This window comes from Mustela putorius, unplaced genomic scaffold (assembly GCF_011764305.1).
Source record: "Mustela putorius furo isolate JIRA1106 unplaced genomic scaffold, ASM1176430v1.1 tig00000129_pilon_pilon_pilon, whole genome shotgun sequence".
NCBI classification, from domain to species: Eukaryota; Metazoa; Chordata; class Mammalia; order Carnivora; family Mustelidae; genus Mustela; species Mustela putorius.
The window spans coordinates 5,696,443-5,717,050 of record NW_025421290.1 but is presented as its reverse complement, the minus strand read 5'-3'; the positions used below and the strand labels follow the sequence as shown (position 1 = coordinate 5,717,050).

The following is a 20,608-nucleotide window of genomic DNA, read 5'->3' as shown; positions in this document are numbered from 1 at the left end:
GAGCATGGAATGGTCTTCCATCTTTTTGTGTCTTCTTCAATTTCTTTCATGAGTGTTCTGTAGTTCCTCGAGTACAGACCCTTTACCTCTTTGGTTAGGTTTATTCCCAGGTATCTTATGGTTCTTGGTGCTATAGTAAGTAGAATTGATTCTCTAATATCCCTTTCTGTATTTTCATTGTTAGTGAATAAGAAAGCCACTGATTTCTGTACATTGACTTTGTATCCTGCCACATTACTGAATTGCTGTATGAGTTCTAGTAGTTTGGGGGGTGGAGTCTTTTGGGTTTTCCATATAAAGAATCATGTCATCTGCGAAGAGAGAGAGTTTGACTTCTTCATTGCCAATTTGGATACCTTTTATTTCTCTTTGTTTTCTGATTGCTGTTGCTAGAACTTCTAATACTATGTTGAACAAGAGTGGTGAGAGTGGGCATGTGATCACCAAGACAGCATGGTACTGGCATAAAAACAGACACATAGACCAGTGGAACAAAGTAGAGAGCCCAGATATGGACCCTCAACTCTATGGTCAAATAATCTTCGACAAAACAGGAAAAAATATACAGTGGAAAAAAGACAGTCTCTTCAATAAATGGTGCTGGGAAAACTGGACAGCTAAATGTAGAAGAATGACACTCGACCATCCTCTTACACCATACACAAAGATAAACTCAAAATGGATAAAAGACCTCAACGTGAGACAGGAATCCATCAGAATCCTAGAGGAGAACATAGGCAGTAACCTCTTCGATATCAGCCACAGCAACTTCTTTCAAGATATGTCTCCAAAGGCAAAGGAAACAAAAGCAAAAATGAACTTTAGGGACTTCATCAAGATCAAAAGCTTCTGCACAGTAAAGGAAACAGTCAACAAAACGAAGAGGCAACCTATGGAATAGGAGAAGATATTTGCAAATGACAGTAAGACAAAAGGTTGATATCCAGGACCTATAATGAACTCCTCAAACTCAACACACACACAACAGACAATCATATAAAAAAAATGGGCAGAAGATATGAACAGACACTTCTCCAATGAAGACATACAAATGGCTATCAGACACATGAAAAAATGTTCATCATCACTAGCCATCAGGGAAATTCGAATTAAAACCACATTGAGATACCACCTTACACCATTTAGAATGGCCAAAATTAGCAAGACAGGAAACAACATGTGTTGGAGAGGATGTGGAGAAAGGGGAACCCTCTTACACTGTTGGTTGGAATGCAAGTTGGTACAGTCACTTTGGAGAACAATGTGGAGATTCGTCAAGAAATTAAAAATAGAGCTTCCCTATGACCCTGCAATTGCACTACTGGGTATTTACCCCAAAGATACAGATGTAGTGAAAAGAAGGGTCATCTGTACCCTAATGTTCATAGCAGCAATGGCCACAGTCGCCAAACTGTGGAAAGAACCAAGATGCCCTTCAACGGATGAATGGATAAGGAAGATATGGTCCATATACACTATGGAGTATTATGCCTCCATCAGAAAGGATGAATACCTAACTTTTGTAGCAACATGGATGGGACTGGAAGAGATTATGCTGAAATAAGTCAAGCAGAGAGAGTCACTTATCATATGGTTTCACTTATTTGTGGAGCATAACAAATAACATGGAGGACAAGGGGAGATGGAGAGGAGAAGGGAGTTGAGGGAAATTGGAAGGGGAGGTAAACCATGAGAGACTATGGACTCTGAAAAACAATCTGAGGGTTTTGAAGGGGCGGGGGGGTGAGAGGTTGGGGGAACCAGGTGGTGGGTATTAGGGAGGGCACCGATTGCATGGAGCACTGGGTGTGGTGAAAAAATAATGAATACTGTTACGCTGAAAAGAAAAAAATTTAAATAAATAAATAAATAAAATCCTCAAAATCACTTCCATGTATTACATGTATTTCAATTCCACCCCCATTCCCTTATAAAATTGGAATGGAATAAGATACACCTGGGTGTCTAATGCAACAGCAAATGTGGTAATGATCATTAAAGTAACAAGCATATAATCACATATTTGGATTAAAAATGTGTCCTGAACAGAATGGGAGAAGATATTTGCAAACGACATATCAGATTATCAGATAAAGGACTACTGTCCAGAATCTATAAAGAACTTAGCAAACTCAACACCCAAAGAACAAATAATCCAATCAAGAAATGGGCAGAGGACATAAACAGACATTTCTGCAAAGAAGACATCCAGATGGCCAACAGACACATGAAAAAGTGCTCCATATCACTCGGCATCAGGGAAATACAAATTAAAACCACAATGAGATATCACCTCACACCAATCAGAATGGCTAAAATCAACAAGTCAGGAAATGGCAGATGCTGGTGAGGATGCAGAGAAAGGGGAACCCTCCTACACTGTTGGTGGGAATGCAAGCTGGTGCAGCCACTCTGGAAAACAGCATGGAGGTTCCTCAAAATGTTGAAAATAGAACTACCCTATGACCCAGCAATTGGACTATTGGGTATTTACCCTAAAGATACAAACGTAGTGATCCAAAGGGGCACATGTACCCGAATGTTTATAGCAGCAATGTCCACAATAGCCAAACTATGGAAAGAACCTAGATGTCCATCAACAGATGAATGGATCAAGAAGATGTGGTATATATACACAATGGAATACTATGCAGCCATCAAAAGAAATGAAATCTTGCCATTTGCGACAACATGGATGGAACTAGAGCGTATCATGCTTAGTGAAATAAGTCAAGCAGAGAAAGACAACTATCATATGATCTCCCTGATATGAGGAAGTGGTGATGCAACATGGGGGCTTAAGTGGGTAGGAGAAGAATAAATGAAACAAGATGGGATTGGAAGGGAGACAAACCATAAGTGACTCTTAATCTCACAAAACAAACAGGGTTGCTGGGGGGAGGGGGTTTGGGAGAAGGGGGTGGGATTATGGACATTGGGGAGGGTATATGCTTTGGTGAGTGCTGTGAAGTGTGTAAACCTGGTGATTCACAGACCTGTCCCCGTGGGGATAAAAATATATGTTTATAAAAATAAAAAATTTAAAAAAAAATGTGTCCTGAAGATGGCATGAGCCACGGTCTTGGTTCTCACTGAGACTATTCCAATTTTGGATTCAGAAAGCACAAACCAGAGATTCCTAGCATACACAGGTGGTGAGCTCTTGCTAATGGTATTAGTCAACACCGTAAACACATGACCCAGAACACCTGCAGACCATTTCAGTTTACAGAGGCACACTAACTAGCTCTGGGCCTCTGCAAGAATGCAAATAAATATGTGTGGGCAGATGATTATTCGGGGTGATGTTCTGTTTCCATCATTTCTTCAATCATTTTTGCCACAAGAGTCCGACTTTGCCAGGAATCCAGGGGCTGGGCCAAAGTGGTTATCTGTCACAATCACTGGGGACGTGATAACGTACTTTGTAAGAACTCTGCCCGCAGATGCACTGGTGCAGGACTGCCGTGTAATCACCCAGGGAAGATGCTTTCTCGGGATTACCTTCATTAGAAACACCTTTTTAAAAATAATTACCTTGCAGTGGTGTTTGGATCTGCTTCCTGAAGTCTAACTGAAGCTGCTAAGGATGTATCGCCACAATTTATGGTGTGGTCACTTGCCATTCTACATGGGGGACTAAACACAGAGCAACCTCAAAAAGGAAGGTAACTCCTTGTTAATTAGAAGATTTACTAAGCTAAGAGAGGCATTCAGTGAGCACTTAGAAAGAGCTGGTTGAATGGAGTATGAACAAATCTGATCCTCGCGATTTCCCATGTGGGATGTTGTTAAATTAATAGCAGTTAATTGGAATCATGGTATTATATGTTTCATATAATATGGGAAATGGCATGATAATTTCAATGATGTGAAGGACCATGAACAATATAGTAATTATAACAATTACAAATATAGGTAGTGAGCTAGAAAGTTATTCCTATAAGTTTATGAAAGAATATGTGAGAATTACCAATGAAAAGTTTTTGCACAATTGTTTATTCAGAGACATTTCTTCCCTAGAGGGTTCAGATGTCAACCCTCTGGAATACAGCATAGCCAGTGGACAAGACATCCTGGACAGAGACCACATCAACTTACAAGTTTCAGACTGGGCTTGAAAAACAACATGGATAGGTGACTCTCAGAACTGCCCTAGGAGAAACTGAGGCTGAGATGAACACTTTAACACACATAGATTCAGCAGGAGTCCTATAAAGCCTCATCAAAATGCATCTTTGATGGGCACCTGAAGCTGCTTTTCATTTCTTTTTCTCTCAGGCTAGCCACTTTGGTAAACTGATAATTTTGGGATGCCTATAGAGCAACTGTGTGGGTTAATATATGTGTAGACATGTGAGTAAAATTTGATGGGAAACAAATCTATTAAAAGATGAAGTTCTTTATCTCTGTGATTTGTCTTAAACTCTCTCCCTCAGCTCTTTCCCTCCACCATGTATCAGTTAATTTAAGAACTGTCACTGAATACCACAAGAATGGAACAAGCCAGAGTACTCTTCTGTCCCAATAAAGGGCTCTTGTTGAAAGCCTGCTCCTCCCCTGCCTGTTTATGACTCCCCAACTCCAGAGAAGAAAGAGGGGCCTTGTGGGAGCCCTCTCTTTACATCATTTATTCAAATGAAGGCATTAGGTAACGATACAGTTTCAAGAAGTCTGTGCTCTTCGGAGGGCTGAATTTCATAAGTGATAATGAAATGACAGAACCCTGCAGTTCTTGCATTAATGTGTACTTACTGCTACCTGTTCTGTTATATAAAGATAATTTAAAACATGTACAGAAATAATGCTAATGACTGAGAAATGTGGGATTCTATTTATGATACTGTCATAGTTAAATGGAAGGTATCTTGAGTATAAATGCCATGGACACGGGGTAGTGGGGTGGGGGGAATAGGTTTGCTTTTCAAACCCGCCAGTTCCATTAAGGTGGACACATATTATGTTGTCCTTTCTTAAGAGGAATTTTAAAGTCCTTTGAGAAGAGTTATGCTGAAAAGCTTGCTGCGTCACTCTCTCACCAACCCTGGCACAGGGCAGAAAGGCCACAGTAAATAAATGTCTAAGCTCAGTGGCATGTATATTCAATGCCAGGCTTATAAGTATAAAAATCAGAAATGTCTTTTACTACTTTGTATTAATCACAAAGCAAATATCTAAAGACCCAGTGATTATTTATTAGGAAATACTTGTATTTCCTCAGACCTCTACGTCCACCCCACCCCATCCCACCCCTTCTTCTAAAAAGTTGAGTTGCTTTGGAATCTTAAAATGTTAGTAATGCCTCTGTTAGGCAAGCAACTACTATTATCATACACTGTCTCAAGAACATTCTAGGGCTTTTGGGTTTTTCAGAAACGGGTCCTCATTCAGAAGAGGATTTCATTTTTAGTGAAGCTTTTAATAATTTATAATTAAATTCTTCAGTAACATTTTTAAAGAGCTTGAATTCAGAACTATGCAATGTTTCTTTTGATCTCTAATTATATAACTTATAACAATAATTATATAATTTAAAGCATTCAGATAATATAGACATCTACTTTTCTCCTCTAATGTAAATAAGGAAAATTTAACAGGAAGACTTTAAGGAGCATTTCTCAATGCACAGAAGTGAGCAGGACCTCTGTGAAGAGGGGAGAGTCACTGCCTCCCAGGTGAACACAGGATCTTGCCCGTTTTCTCCGTGTGTATATTAAGTACCCATAGATCCCATAGTTCACCAAGGAGGTGTTCTAGTACCAGCCCAGGATTCCCAGTTCTCTCGACAATTTTCAGCCATCAGCCTCACATATGTGGATAATCCAAATGAGCAGCTATAAGCCCAATAGATAAAATGACAATTTTATAAGCAGGATAAGTAATGTAAACATACTCATTAAAAGACAAACCTTTCAGTTTTCCATCAAAGTTTGGATTGGTAGCTACTTTTAAGCCAGGATGAGGTAGCAGAAAACAGGAAATTTTGGTGAAACAGGAATGGATGTGTTTTCGAACATTCTGTAGTTCTTCGTGCTGGTTCCCTGAGACCTGCAGTAAATCATTCTAAAGTTTAAACTACTTTCATCATAATTGAATTCCAAGAGAATTCTGTGACATCTATTTGCTACAGTTGTCTGGTCCCACAGTGATAAAAATGACATGACAGGGCTGATACTAAAGAAAAAATAAAGTCTTGGGTAAACGGCCATATCTAAATATAGCATACCTATGGCATTATTATTAGAATTAACAAATGTTTACCCTTATGCTAACTCAGATGGGCCTTCCCACTTTTTAGTACAAATTAGTGGGGTTTTATTCTAGCTAGTTCTTAAAATTCCAATTTTAATTTGAAGTACTCATAAGAAACATGAATAGATCATAAGATATTCCTACCTTCTTTTCAGGAGATACTCAAGACAGCCTCTTGTCACCTGGTAGGTATACATTTAGATTCTAGAAAGGCATCTGAATAGTTGGGTATTTATAAGCTAAACTGTCCCTGTTTTTTCAAATGTATTTGACAGTTAATAGTACAACTACTTAAAAATAATTATAAACCTAAAAAGACAAGAGATCCTGACTATCATGAAACCTTATTTAATCTTGATTAAAATTTTTTTCTTCATAGTTACTTGTTGTGGTATCTGTCCAATGTAAACAATTCATTCAATATTGAACTATCCTGATACTGAAAATGGAGAATCCACTAATTTCACTTTCTGTGAACCATTAGCAAAATGTTCTAAGACTGACTTTGGGAATTTCAAAATGAGATATTTTCTGTTAAATCGACTTTTAAACCTCTACTAAAACATGAATCCAGATATTTGTACTGTCAGTCTTGAATGGATTTAATTATTCTAATTAAAAGATTTATCTTGGAATAAGTCAGTGTTTTGTAGATTATCTACACAAGAATTACCTGTATCATAATTATTGATAATATTTAAAGCTATAACTCTGAAAGTATGTATTAAATATCAATCTTTGTAGAGACAATAGAAGGGTCAAATAAGATTGTATCTAATAAGTATCCATTCTGCAAATCATTCAACAAAAGTAATTCTAGATTACTACTGGTGAAATTTCATGCACCTTAATATCTAACCAACCTTGAGGCGTTTTTCCAAGAATTTGGAGCCACCTTCAGCTCCATATGAAAATTCGTATGGAAAGCTCCAGTCCCGAACAAGAAATATCAGACTCTAAGAAACAATAAGAAGAAAGGATTGATGAGGGGACTTTTAATGGCCTCCCTGAGCTTTATACTGAAACCAATTAAATGTATTATTATCATTTGAATAGTGTTCTACACCACACTGTGGAATTGTGAAAGCAAACATAAAACCTTTGAAAGTTTCTGAGCAATCTATTCCCTAGGAATCAATCTTCCTGTTCCCACTAAGTAAAAACAGAAAGCTGCCCCAAAACTGACTGTATTCACACACACAGCCATTCAGCCAGTTTGAGGGCACCTCTGTCTCTCATCTCTTGGTGGCATGCATTCATCTTGGCAATTTGGGGACAGCTTTTTATGAAGACTCGAGTTTTATTTGAGGAGAGTTTTATCATCCCTTTAAGTATTTTTCCTCTATTACAGTTGTCCCATTCTCTTCCTCAGGGGCTCTCAGTATATATACATGGTATGGATGGGTAAGAATCCAGGTTTAGTGGGGCCCAAAGCTTATACAATCCGTTGGGGGGAGGGCTCAATAGGAAAATAAATACATAATTGGGCTTCAGATGGAATATTTATTTAGAATGAGAGAAATAACCAATTACAAATTTTTTTAAAAGCTGACAAATAGAGCGCCTGGGTGGCTCAGTGGGTTAAGCCGCTGCCTTCAGCTCAGGTCATGATCTCAGGGTCCTGGGATCGAGTCCCGCATCGGGCTCTCTGCTTGGCAGGGAGCCTGCTTCCTCCTCTCTCTCCCTGCCTGCCTCTGTGCCTCTCTGCCTACTTGTGATCTCTGTCAAATAAATAAATAAAATCTTTAAAAAAAAAAAAAGCTGACAAATACACAAACACACTAACACAAATCCAGAAAAAAAAAACAACTAACATACCTTTGTAATAGCTTTTTTTCCCTACTGTTTTTGGCTGCAAATGATTTGATCACTTCATTGCATGATGATTTTGAAATAATCTGTTAGAAAGTTATTTCTGTCTGTCCTCTAACAAGGCCACATTCTTTATCATAAACAATTATTATTGATAGTTCAGAAATGTTTCTGTTTCACAACTTATTTGTAATGCCATGTACATTTTTAGTTTCCTCATCCATTAAGTATGATGCTAATAGAACCCACCTCACAGGACTACCGAGACATGCATAAGGCCTCTCTGGAAGGTGCCTGCACAGAGTTAGTGCTGTGTTGGCTCTGGGAGTTTTATTTTAATGGTCACATATTTTAGCTAATGGATAGACCATAGTTTATTTTGCCATTACTAGACGTTTTTCAGTTTTTCTATTATTCTAAGAAATGCACTGATAAACATCCTTGAAGCTGAATATTTGTTCACATCCAGACTGGATTTTATCAAGGACTGTGTTTCCAAAATTAGAATAATCATCAGAATCGTTTGGAAGACTTTTAAAAGTATAGAATTCTTGGGCCTCACCCCCGACCTTTTGAAACCAAAGAAACAGCCGCTTTCCTTGAACAGCTTATTATATACCAACCACAATGCCAGGAATTACACACATGATATTTCACGCATTCCTGCAACAGCCAAGAGATAGGTTATAATTTATGATTCTTTTCAGAAGAGATAATCTAAAAAGCCCCACCACCTGACATTAAGTGACTTGGCCAAAGGCACAGAGAGATGGCACAGCTAGCATTTAAACCCGGGCGACCTCAAAACCCCTGCGGCACGGCTCAACAGGAACATCACACATGTGTTGTAGTTTACAACCTGGGCTCTGATAAAAGCATGCTTTTTATTTTTTTAAACATTTATTTACTTTAGAGAGAGTGAAAGAGTGAGAGAGAGAGAGAGAGAGCATGAGTGGGAGGGGCAGAGGAAGAGGAGAGAGATTCCCAAGTAGGCTCTGTGCTGAGCATGGAGCCAGACGTGGGGCTTAATCTCAGGACCCTGAGATCACCACCTGAGCTGAAACCAAGAGTTGAGCACTTAACTGACTGCACCACCCTGGCGCCCCTAAAGGCATGCTTTGATATGCTTAAGACAGACTGCAAATTTTAGTTTCGGAAGAAAAGTAGGACTTGGAGGGAAAAAATCAGTAGTTTTTATGAAATTAGCGATCTTTAAATGATCTTTCTAAAAGTTTTATACCTTCTGAGCTTCTAACAATATTTTATTCTTGCTTATTAAAATGTGTTGATTTTTTAAAAGATTTTGTTTATTTATTTGAGAGTGAGAGCACAAGGGGGGAAAGAAGCAGACTGAGCACTGAGCAGGGAGCCCAATGTGGGGCTCAAACCCAGGACCCTGAAATCTTGACCCAAGTCAAAGTCAGACACCCAACTGACGGAACCACCCAGGCCCTTTTGCTGATATGTCTCTTAATTCTCTTTTTTTCTCTCTTAATTCTCTCTCTCTCTCTCTCTTTTTAAGATTTTATTTATTTATTTAACAGAGATCACAAGTAAGCAGAGAGGCAGGCAGAGAGAGAGAGAAGGAAGCAGGCTCCCCGCTGAGCAGAGAGCCTGATGCAGGGCTCGATCCCAGGACTCTGAGATCATGACCTGAGCTGAAGGCAGAGGCTTTAACCCACTGAGCCACCCAGGCGCCCCACTCTTAATTCTCTTTTAATCTCTGGGTTCTTCCTCCATTTCTTCTTTCCCCTTACAGTTTATCTACTAAAGAACCTAGGACTTTGACCTGTAAAAATTCCCATAACCTGGACCTTGCTGACTGCATATTCACAAGCAGTTCAGCATGCTCTCTGTCCTCTAGATTTCCTATAAATTGGCAGCTGGGTACAGAGCCTTGATCTCAGGTCATAATTTTTTGCGGAGTGCTCTTCTATCAGGAGGCACAGAGTTTCTGATTATCAGTCCTTTGGTGAAATTATAACATCTTTGCTTATCTGAAGTTCATTCATCAGTAGCTTTCTCATTAAGGGCTCATAAAAACAATATTCTTTGCATTCTTATGTGTTGATAAGTTTGTGACCTATTGTAGCAGTTGTGACTTTCTATTTGAAAGTCAGTTTTGCTGAAAATAAAATCCTTGGCTCACAGTTTCTCTCCCAAAGCCAGGCGGCACTTCTTGGTTTGCATCATGGATTTTTAAATTTTTTTATTTTATTTTACTTTTGTTTACTGTGTGTGTATGTGGTGCGTATTTGTGCATTTTTGTGGGGAAAGGAGTGATTCTTATGGAGAGGAGAGTTTCAAAATACCACTAGGGCACCTGGCTGGCTAGTTGGAACAGCATGTGACTCCTAAAATTGGGGGGCTGTGAGTTTGAGCCCCACTTCGGGTATAGACATTACTTAAAAATAAAGTCTTAAAAAAAAATAAAATGCCTTTATCCACTATATTAAACAGTCCACTGTCTTTAACAGAGGCCCATTTATGTCAAAATGAAACATAATAATTTGTATTCAGAACATTTCTACCTAAATGTTTCAAAATAACATATTTTTGAAAACAGAGCTTAGCTAAGAAGTAATTTTTGCAAAATAGAGGTTCACGAACCAAGATAAATGAAACCAAGTATGTGGATTTGGCTGTATTTTGCATTTTTTGGGGGGAATTTGGTTGGTCTTTTTCACTGGGCATCTTTCTAAGTTGATATAATAAGGACCATATTAGATGGAGAGGAGAAGGGAGTTGAGGGAAAATTGGAAGGGGAGGTGAACCATAAGAGACTATGGACTCTGAAAAACAATCTGAGGGTTTTGAAGGGGCAGGGGGTGGGAGGTTGGGGGAACCAGGTGGTGGGTATTAGAGAGGACACAGATTGCATGGAGCACAGGGTGTGGTGCAAAAACAATGAATACTGTTACGCTGAAAAGAAATAAAAAAATAATAAAATAAATAAAATAAAATAAACTGAAAAAAAATGTCCTTAGCCTTTCACATAGTTTCCTGTGGTTAAAATCTTAATAAAGCTGTTTTCAAAATTAAAAAAAAAATAAGGACCATATGTAGCATAGGATCGAATATCAAGTCTTATTTTCTAAAATCATTAATCTATATTCTATCTATCCATCTATCTACAGTATCAAATTCCCAAGTTCCTTGCCTAACGGTCCCATCCAGAGATGTGCTGGTAAACTGGCTCTCCCAGAAGAACAAAATGCCTTGATTTTGTAGCATTTGACCATTTCTGTGGTATAAATATGCCCACCATCGCTGATCCAAGCTACTAGCAATTTAATAGTTGGCTTATATAATTCCCAAACATTTACTAATTAGTTCTCATGAACTGGTATAAACCAGCTATGGCACACCTACTGTCCCCATCCCCTCCCAAGATAATTTGTCTACTTTATATTAAAAATGCATGGAATTCTATGAATCTCAGTCCATATGTCAAAGTCATCAGTTTTTCCACAATGCTGAATCTTGATTTGTTCATACATATGGGTAGAGATAAAAATCAAAAATATAAATTACCCTAATTTGCTCAGATGAAAATATTTCAAGTCACAAATACTTCTTTAACGAATTAATCCCAGTCTGCAAATGGGGCAAATGATGGGATCCATGCTGTCCATATCCCACCAGTGATCACATATAGTTTTTTAATCATCAGAAAATTATAACCCTTGTTAACTTCCCTTTCAGGGCTATATCCTTCAGGAAGTTATTCAAAAGGAGTGTTATAGCACTACTATGAGTGAGAGTGAAAAACAGAAAAAATCCAAATGCTCAACAACAGGAAAATGGCTACTCAAATTACGGCATATTAATATAACATATTAATGGCTATTAATATTACAAATACACAGAATATATAAATACATGTGTTAATTGTGCCAGAATAAAAACTTATATGAAATAATGCAACATAACATTATGTTATTAGCAACATAATGCTAAATGTATGACCACATCCATTACAAATATGTGAAAAAAAAACTCCCAAGCTCTCAGTAACAGACTAACTGTTCTACAGCCTTGTAGCAAGTAAATGACTGAACTGGTTTTTAACCACTTAATCAATTTCAGTTCTAATTTCAGTTTCAGAAAACAACTGCACACAGTTTAGAACTTGTTTTAAACCCATCTAAGTACAACTCACTTCAATCAATAGCCCATTGAATGTCTACCCATGTGTGACAGATTCATACTTTAAAAGTCAGCTAAGTAGTGAAAGACTCACTCCAGAAGATTCACTAAGGCTGATGTCAATCCATTTCTCCTCTCCGTAGTCAACAAAAAACAAACGTTGTTGTTGTATTCCATAGCAACAAAAATTTTAAAACTGACATCAGGGGCGCCTGGGTGGCTCAGAGGGTTAAGCCTCTGCCTTCGGCTCAGGTCATGATCCCAGGGTGCTGGCCCTCTGCTCAGCAGGGAGCCTACTTCCTCCTCTCTCTCTCTGCCTGCCTCTCTGCGTACTTGTGATCTCTCTCTCTGTCCAATAAATTAAAAAAACTTAAAAAAAAAACCTGACATCAACCTATTCTTGCCTCTGTAAACCATGTAACTTCAAAACAAATTCCTAAACCCTACATATAATTGTTAGTTTGCTCTGCTTAGCAAGGCTAAGACTCACCAACATATATCTTATACTTAATAAAGCAATAAATTCAGCTTTGGTTTTTGTATCAGATTTTGAGTGGCGGTCTCATCCTTTGACAGTTCTGGATGCCCCTCAAAGGCAGCAGTCCTTTGACCCTCAGACTAACAGGTGAATTCTTCTTGTCCCTTGTTCCAAAATTCCATTTGTCCTTCAAATTTACCTCCAGGTGAATGTCTCAACAATTATCTGATTTAAGTTCTGATTTGTTTCATTGAGCTCTTGTCACTGATTCATTTATCCTAGGGTTTTTGTTATAAAGACCCAATAGGTCTTCATATAAGGTCATTGGTTTTAAGTCTTTGTATAGGGCAATTCAACCTTTAGTTTTGAAAGAGTACTCATTTGATAAGTAATTAGACCCAATTTTTGTATAAGGTTATTAGAACTTCGGGTTTGGAGGTATACCATTCAGTAAATACTTTTGCTATTATCTCTTTATGCTTTTGCTCCCTGCTTTGCTTTCATTTGCTTGGTAATTCATATAAAGTCTTGCCTCGTGTATTTTTCCTTTGTCTTGAATTGCTTCATGTCACTGAATGTATGGGGAAGTGGTCCAGAAAGAACAGATAGATGCATAAACTTAGTAAATCTCCAGACCAATCAAGATGCCCCAAAGACTAATGATTGGAGGTCTGTTAAACTGGCAGCAAATTTACACAAAACTCATTAGTCAAACTTAGCCTTGGGAGCCCTACAAAACTTTTAAGGGGACACTCAGTCTTGTCAATCTGTGAGTCACTGTGTTTAGTCCAGAACACAGGATCAATGACTATTAGATTATTGATTATACAGCACTATCCTGACCTCTGCTGGCCTAAGGAACCAAGTTGCTTTTCAAAGCACACACTTTTGACCAAATTTTGCAGGCTTGTATATATCAAAGCTGGACCCTCCTCCCAGAAAAATGCTTGGTTTCTATTTGTATGGCACTATAATCCTAGCTATTGCACTTAGAAGAATAAATGACCTTTTTCAAAAAAATTCAGAGTGACAGTGGTCATTATGGTGATCTTTGTACAATGTCAAAATAAATAACTAATACAGTTAAGGGGAGCTCTATAAAAATTAAGAGATAAAAATAAAATATCAAACACTCATTAGTTAGCCTCTTTAATTAGTAAACTGAGACCTCAAAACAAAAGTTGACTCCAATTTGATTCTCTTACCTCCTTGTACCTCTTTCAGTTTTCTCTTCACTTTATCCCTTCAATCTCTCCTGCTCCTTCCCCTGACCTCCTGAATGATTTCCGCAGGACTTTTTGCAGAAAGGGACTGGCCACGTTCTCCCAAACAACATCAAACTGCTAGACCAGAAGGCACTATAGAAGCTGAATTTAAACTCTGATCTAGAGTTGAGTTTCAAGAAATTTCTCTAACCCAAGAAGACAGAAATTTGTTGCATAATTCAGGATTTGTTAACTATTTACTGACTTGAACTATTAGTCCTTTCCAACTAGTTTACTTAATTGTTATCCCTCAGATAGAGAAAAAAAATTATTAAAATCAATAGGGTAAAAAAAGACCAAGAGAACATTCAAACAACCCAGCTCTTCAAAATAATAATAATAATAATAATAATAACAACAACCACCATGATAAATTAAAACATTTAATAGCCTTTAGAGGGCAAGAAAAATAGACAAACCATCATATGAGGCCATTTCAGAAGACTTTCTCTTAGAGAATAATTGGTCAAAGATTCAAAATTGTAAACAAAATAAAGATCAATCATAGGAAACATTACAAATAGACTTCAGGAAATTTTCAAACAATCCTCTGGGTATCTAAATAGCTAAAGTAAAAACCTTGTCTTCTCTTTTCTAATGGGCTCAAGCATAAAATACAGGAATCAGAAAAAAAAAGCTTGAATGAGAAATCGTCAATTTAAAAATCTCCAATATATAGCTGACTTTTCAGAGGGCCTTGAATAGTTAAAAAAGTAGAAATCAAAACAAATTTATGGTCCTCCAGATAAAAAGAAGAACAAAATATCCTCTATTCTCTAAGAATCAGGACCCTATCCATAGGGACACCTATAAATACAGCAAGAAAAAATCCACTTGAAAAACCAACGTCCTTTATTGGCTAAAAATACCTACAGTGCGTATGACTCAAAAAGAGACTGCCTTCATCTCGGGTCATGATCCCAGGGTGCTAGAATTGAGTCCTACTCGGGCTCCTTGCTCAGTGGGAAGGTCTGCTTCTCCTTCTGCCTGCCACTCCCCTACTTGTGCGTTCTTCTCTGACAAATAAAATCTTTAAAAAGAGAGAGAGAGACTGAAGAATCCCTTTGAACAAAAATCACAAAGGACATAAGCAGAAAAGTTGGAGAAGAATCTATGAGAGTCCAGATTAGTACCTTCCAAATTACATAAATCTTTCTTTTTTACATATATAAAAAAAATGAGGCCAAAGCAGGTACTAAATTACAACATGCACACATCAGTGACTCATTGCCTTTTATGGCCAATCCCCTGAGCCAGTTAGCCAAGGCTTATCCTCTTGCCTCAGAGCAGTTGCATCCTTGTCTAACTACTCAAAGCATCTTCAGACTGTGTACTAGGATCATATTTAAATCTGAAGGTACCATATACAATCACTATGGCTACCTGAAAACATCTAACATTTTTCTGTTAGTCTTAACTAATGATATGTTAGTTTTGTATTACCACCCCACACTTTTTTTTTTTTTTTAATTAAGTAGGCTCCACATTCAGTGGGGAGCCCAATGCAGGGCTTGAACTCATGACCCTAAGATCAAGACCTGAGCTGAGATCAAGAGTCAGATGCTTAACCAAATGAACCACCTCAGGAGCTCCTAACAACTCATACTTTCAATTCAGAAACTCTCTACCCTTACCCACTGAAAGAGAATTTCATGGTTGTGTTTCTGCAGTTCAAGAAGGGGTCATGCCCAGTACAAATATTTTGGACCCTCTCACAACAATTTGTGACTTAATACTGTTTATGGATTTTATCTTAAAAATGTAAAGGGGTAATACTAGAATGAATATGTAATAGCTCTACCAGACCTTGAATCCAGGTCTTTCAATTTGAGTCCAATGGATTTACCTATATGTGAACTATATACAATTCCAAATAGGTATATGACAGCATCATTAGTAAACAGTAATTGAACATCTGCTGTATGAACTTTGGTGTACTCCACTAAAAAATGTAAACTACAAAATTCCTGTTCTTAAGGTATTTATAATTTAGTGAGATGAGATGTGCACATTCAAATCTAAGACTACAAGACACAGCTGAGGAAGCCTAGGATTAGGGGGAGAAAGAGAGGCACTGAAGGGTGGTGGAGTGCTGGGGTATTGAACCTGTGGCCTACCTATCAACATAGGTTGAAGAGCAGCTCTGTGACTAGGGACAAGTTCCTCAACTACGCTGTGCCTCAGTGTTTCCTTATCAGTTAAAAAAGAGAAAGAGTAAAAAAGGAACATTATTTATTTTTATATACCTACAGTGAGTATCATTTGAATAACATAAGAAAAATACTTAGCACATTGCCTGGCACAAATAAATGCTCAATAAATTGCTCTTGTTATACAGGCCTTCTAGACGTTTCAGATACCTAAATATGGACATTGGGAAAATCCTGCTGTATACCACTGACCTGCTTCTACATGCCGGATCAATATTTATTCTTATTCTTACAGCTTTCAGATCAGCTAAATTACTCTCTCAGCAGAACATAGGATAAGGTAGCTTTCTCAGACAGCTGTCCTTTTTCTCAGCCCTACCATCCTATCTTCTCCTTTAATTTACAGCCTGACCAGGCAAACAACAGCCTTTCATTTTTCTCAGTGAAGTCCCATATTTCATGGTAGGGCTAGGTGGTTACAGTCATCATAGATATTTGACCAAGATCATTTTGCTTTAAAGTGGCTGAAATCACTATGAAAGAACTATTTTATAGATGAACATTTTTAAATCATAGGAATAAAGGGGGCTTAAGTGTAAGTAACTAAACGATAGTAAAATAATTCCCAATTTTCCACATGTAGGCCCAATCTGAATGAGAAATTGTGAGAAACAGGAGGTTTGTCCTAATACAACAATACATTATTATATGCCTCCTCTATGTTATTTTCCACCAATTTCAGTTTAACCATAACGCTGGCATGGACTAAGCTGCTCACTAATAATTACATCTCTACCAAAAGAAACATGAAAAGTTGAGTTTCATTTTATCTCACAAAGAGGATTCTAATCTGTTTCCCCTCTAGCTTTACTGAAATGTAGTTGACATACAACACTGTGTATGTTTAAGGTCTATAACATGATAATGTGACATAGATATATATTGTGAAATGATTACCACAATAGGTTAGCTAACATATCCGTCACCTCACATACTTATCATTTGTGGGTGTGGGTGTGGGTGTGGTGAGTCAAATATATTTCTAAGACCTAGGGTGCTGGAGGGCCTTTAAGCATATGAAAATGGTTCATAAAAATGCTATGGGAGAAAATTGGGATGAATTAACTAATCCAGAAGGTGAAGTACTTATCACTAAGGAGGTGGAAGAGCAGAGAATAAAGGTAAGTAGACCTAAAACATGTGCTGAGGACAAAATAAAGCTTCTAAGAGAAGAGAATTAAAGTTTGTGTGCAGGAATGTTTTTTAGGGTTTAATCCTTATCTTCCTATTGCAGGTAAACCTTAAGTCACTAAGCCCTTGTACATACAAATGTACATAGAAATGGCATCCCATTTCTCTGCTCCCAGAAGCTCCCCTCCCATAGATGCCCTCTGCCAGGGTGTGCCCACTGGCCAATTCAGTCCTCAAGTGTTAGGTCTTGTGATGATGGGTTCTACTTCCTGCATGTGCTAAATACTGGAGAGCTGGTTCTTATGGGCTCACAAGGAGCAGTTGCTAACGTCGGAGGAATTTCACGAGTCAGTTGACATCTCATGGGCAGTTTGATATCAGTCATGGTAAAAGTATTTGTACCTCAGAAATCAGTAAACGTTTTGAATCAGAACCCTCCTCCCTCCTTGCCAGCCAGTTGTAAACATTTATCAGCACACCACTGGCTAAACTTTACACTTCAATACTGCTTTAAAACTGAATTCACTTCTCAACGGTTCAAAAAAAATTTTACCAGAAGGCGAGAAAAAAAAAAAATGAAAAAGAAAAAAATTAAATTAACTGCTCTTTTAGTTCTCTTCTTAGAAACAATTTTATTATTATATTTATTTTTATTGTGTTATGTTAGTCACCATATAGTAGTACATCACTGGTTTTTGATGTAGCGTTCCATGATTCATTGTTTGCATATAACACCCAGTGCTCCATGCAATCTGTGCCCTCCATAAAAACAATTTAAAAATACAACAGATATTTTGTTTGTTTGATATAAATTGGCTTTGATTGATGAGTCAAATTAATCTGTTAATTAGCGATTCACTTCATTTGCTAATTGCCTTTACCTTTTTTTGCCTGTGGTAGATCTTGTTCATTATTTACAATTTCACTGTTTCAGAGGTAAGAATTCTTCTATTTTAAACTTGTTAAATTTAGTTTTGAGTACAAATTATTATTTTTTAAATTTCATTACCTCCCATCTTAGTGTCTCAGGCAATGTTTAAAATTTATCCACACTTTTATCCAAATAAATCAAGCTGCTCCCTTCTGAGACAGAGGAAAAGGTTGGAAGTGGTGACCTCTAAAAATAGCTTGATGAATTAATTGAACTTCGTTTTATTTATTTTTTAATTTTATTTTTTTTAAGATTTTATTTATTTATTTGACAGAGAGAAATCACAAGTAGATGGAGAGGCAGGCAGAGAGAGAGAGAGGGAAGCAGGCTCTCTGCTCAGCAGAGAGCCCCATGCGGGACTCGATCCCAGGACTCTGAGATCATGACCTGAGCCGAAGGCAGTGGCTTAACCCACTGAGCCACTCAGGCGCCCCAATTGAACTTCGTTTTAAAAGCTATATTTGAACTTTTTCTCTTGAGATTTTTTCTAATTTAAATGTGAATTATTTTGCAGGTAGTAAATTCTTTAACATTGGTCTTAATGATGTTTTAAAAAACGTGGGGGTGCCTGGGTGGCTCACTCGTTAAGCGTCTGCCTTTGGTTCAGGTCACGATCCCAGGGTCCTGGGATGGAGCCCTGCATTGAGCCCTGCATGGGGTTCCCTGCTCAGCAGGGAGCCTGCTTCTCCCTCTCTCACTCCCCCTGCTTGTGTTCCCTCTCTCCACTCTCTCTCTCTGTCAAATAAATAAATAAAGTCTTTAAAAAATTCAATAAATAAAACATGTGGATTATTTGGTGATATCTTAAACATTCTGAGATCTGAATACATTAGCATATTATCTTTTAATTTCATGATGTGTAGTATTTTTTGTTCTTTTGATTTGGTTGCTTGCATTTTAAATATTACTAAATATCTTTGGAAGCCACTTTTGCTGCTTAATGACATTCACATTTCAATTTCAGATACTTTGATTTACAAGTGTCAACTTGTTTAGGAGTCATTCTTGACTCCTCATTCAATCAAAATTTTTTTCATTGACATTTCAAAATGCCACCAGTTTGCCAACAAATGATAATCTTCTAAAGTTTTTTTTCCTATTGTTTGTTCTCAATTCTTTTTTTTTTTTACCAAAAGCGGTACCTCTCCCTGTGTCTGTCTCCCCCACTCTCTCTTTCTCTCTCTCTCTAATCAAAGCATAGGTTACTCGCTTTTCATTTTAATGTATCTGGGAAAGTGTAAGAGGCAGTAACTTTTGCTGGTAAGATTTAAAAATTCTTTCTAGAATTTACAACAGAGTTCCCAGTCAATCCCAATGGATCTGGAGAGTAACAGGTTCAGAGAAGAGAAAAATCAAAGCTAATAGCCCAATTACTATATAATACTTCAACTTTCAACCTGACTATTATCTTTTAAAGGTAACAATCTTGGGGTCCCTGTGTGGCTCTGTTGGTTAAGTGGCTTGCCTTGGACCCAGGTCATGATCTGAGGGGGTGGGACCAAGCCCCCGAATAGGGCTCCCTGTTCAGCAGAGAGCCTGCTTTCTCTCTCTCCCTCTGCTGCTCGCCCTGCTTGTGCTCTCCTCTCTCTGTCAAATAAATAAATAAAACCTTTAGAAAAAATAAAGGTAACAGAGTCTAATAGGTATTGTAAGCCTACAAGAAGATTGTAAGCAGGGACTGGTTTTATTCTACTTGGACTCTTCTTTCCACCGCCTTCCCTAGACCTCAGGGAAAGACCAACATTCCTTCACTGAAAGCACACCATCATCTCTCCATGCAAAGGCCCCTTTCTTGCTTTATCCTATGTTTCCAGATCCCCACTTCCATTCAACTGTCTGCTCTCAAACAAACTTACTCTAGTATGTGTTATTTTTGTGTATGTAGAGCATTCTAAGTAATCATAAGTGATACTGTGTTACAAATCTCAAACTTCTTTCTTACTTAATTTGTATGATTTTAACACTCTATTCATGCTTACTCCATAACAATGGGTTCACTGCCTTTGGATGTTGCAAAATATTCCAGAATGTTCTTTTCACCTATGCTGCTATCCACTCCCTGCTACTACTACTCTATCAGTGCTGCACTGGTTGTCCTTATACATTTCCCCGGCTTCACAGAATAGCTTCTCCAATCTGCACCTTCACCAACAGGGCCCAAGTGCTCCTCTTTACACAAATCCTAGTTATCATTTGGTATTATCCCCATGTTCAACTTTTTGCCTATGAGTGTAAAATGGTATCTTATTGTTTTAATTTTTTTTTAATTTAAATTTAATCAAATTTATTTATTTATTTATTTATTTGACAGAGATCACAAGTAGGCAGAGAGGCAGGCAGAGAGAGAGAGGAGGAAGCAGGCTCTCCACAGAGCAGAGAG

General features: G+C 37.8%; 1 protein-coding gene across 2 annotated transcripts in view; it reads right to left on the bottom strand.

The window, feature by feature from the left end:
* Nucleotides 1-20,608, bottom strand: part of ATL1 (atlastin GTPase 1) — a 70,072-nt gene that overhangs the window by 11,276 nt on the left and 38,188 nt on the right. For both annotated transcript variants that reach the window (XM_004738749.2, XM_004738750.2), the window contains exons 7-8: nt 7,116-7,208; nt 5,910-6,048 (exon numbers count right to left, since the gene is read on the bottom strand). In XM_004738749.2, the coding sequence (XP_004738806.1) occupies nt 5,910-6,048; nt 7,116-7,208 (232 nt within the window). The remainder of the gene's footprint in view (nt 1-5,909; nt 6,049-7,115; nt 7,209-20,608) is intronic.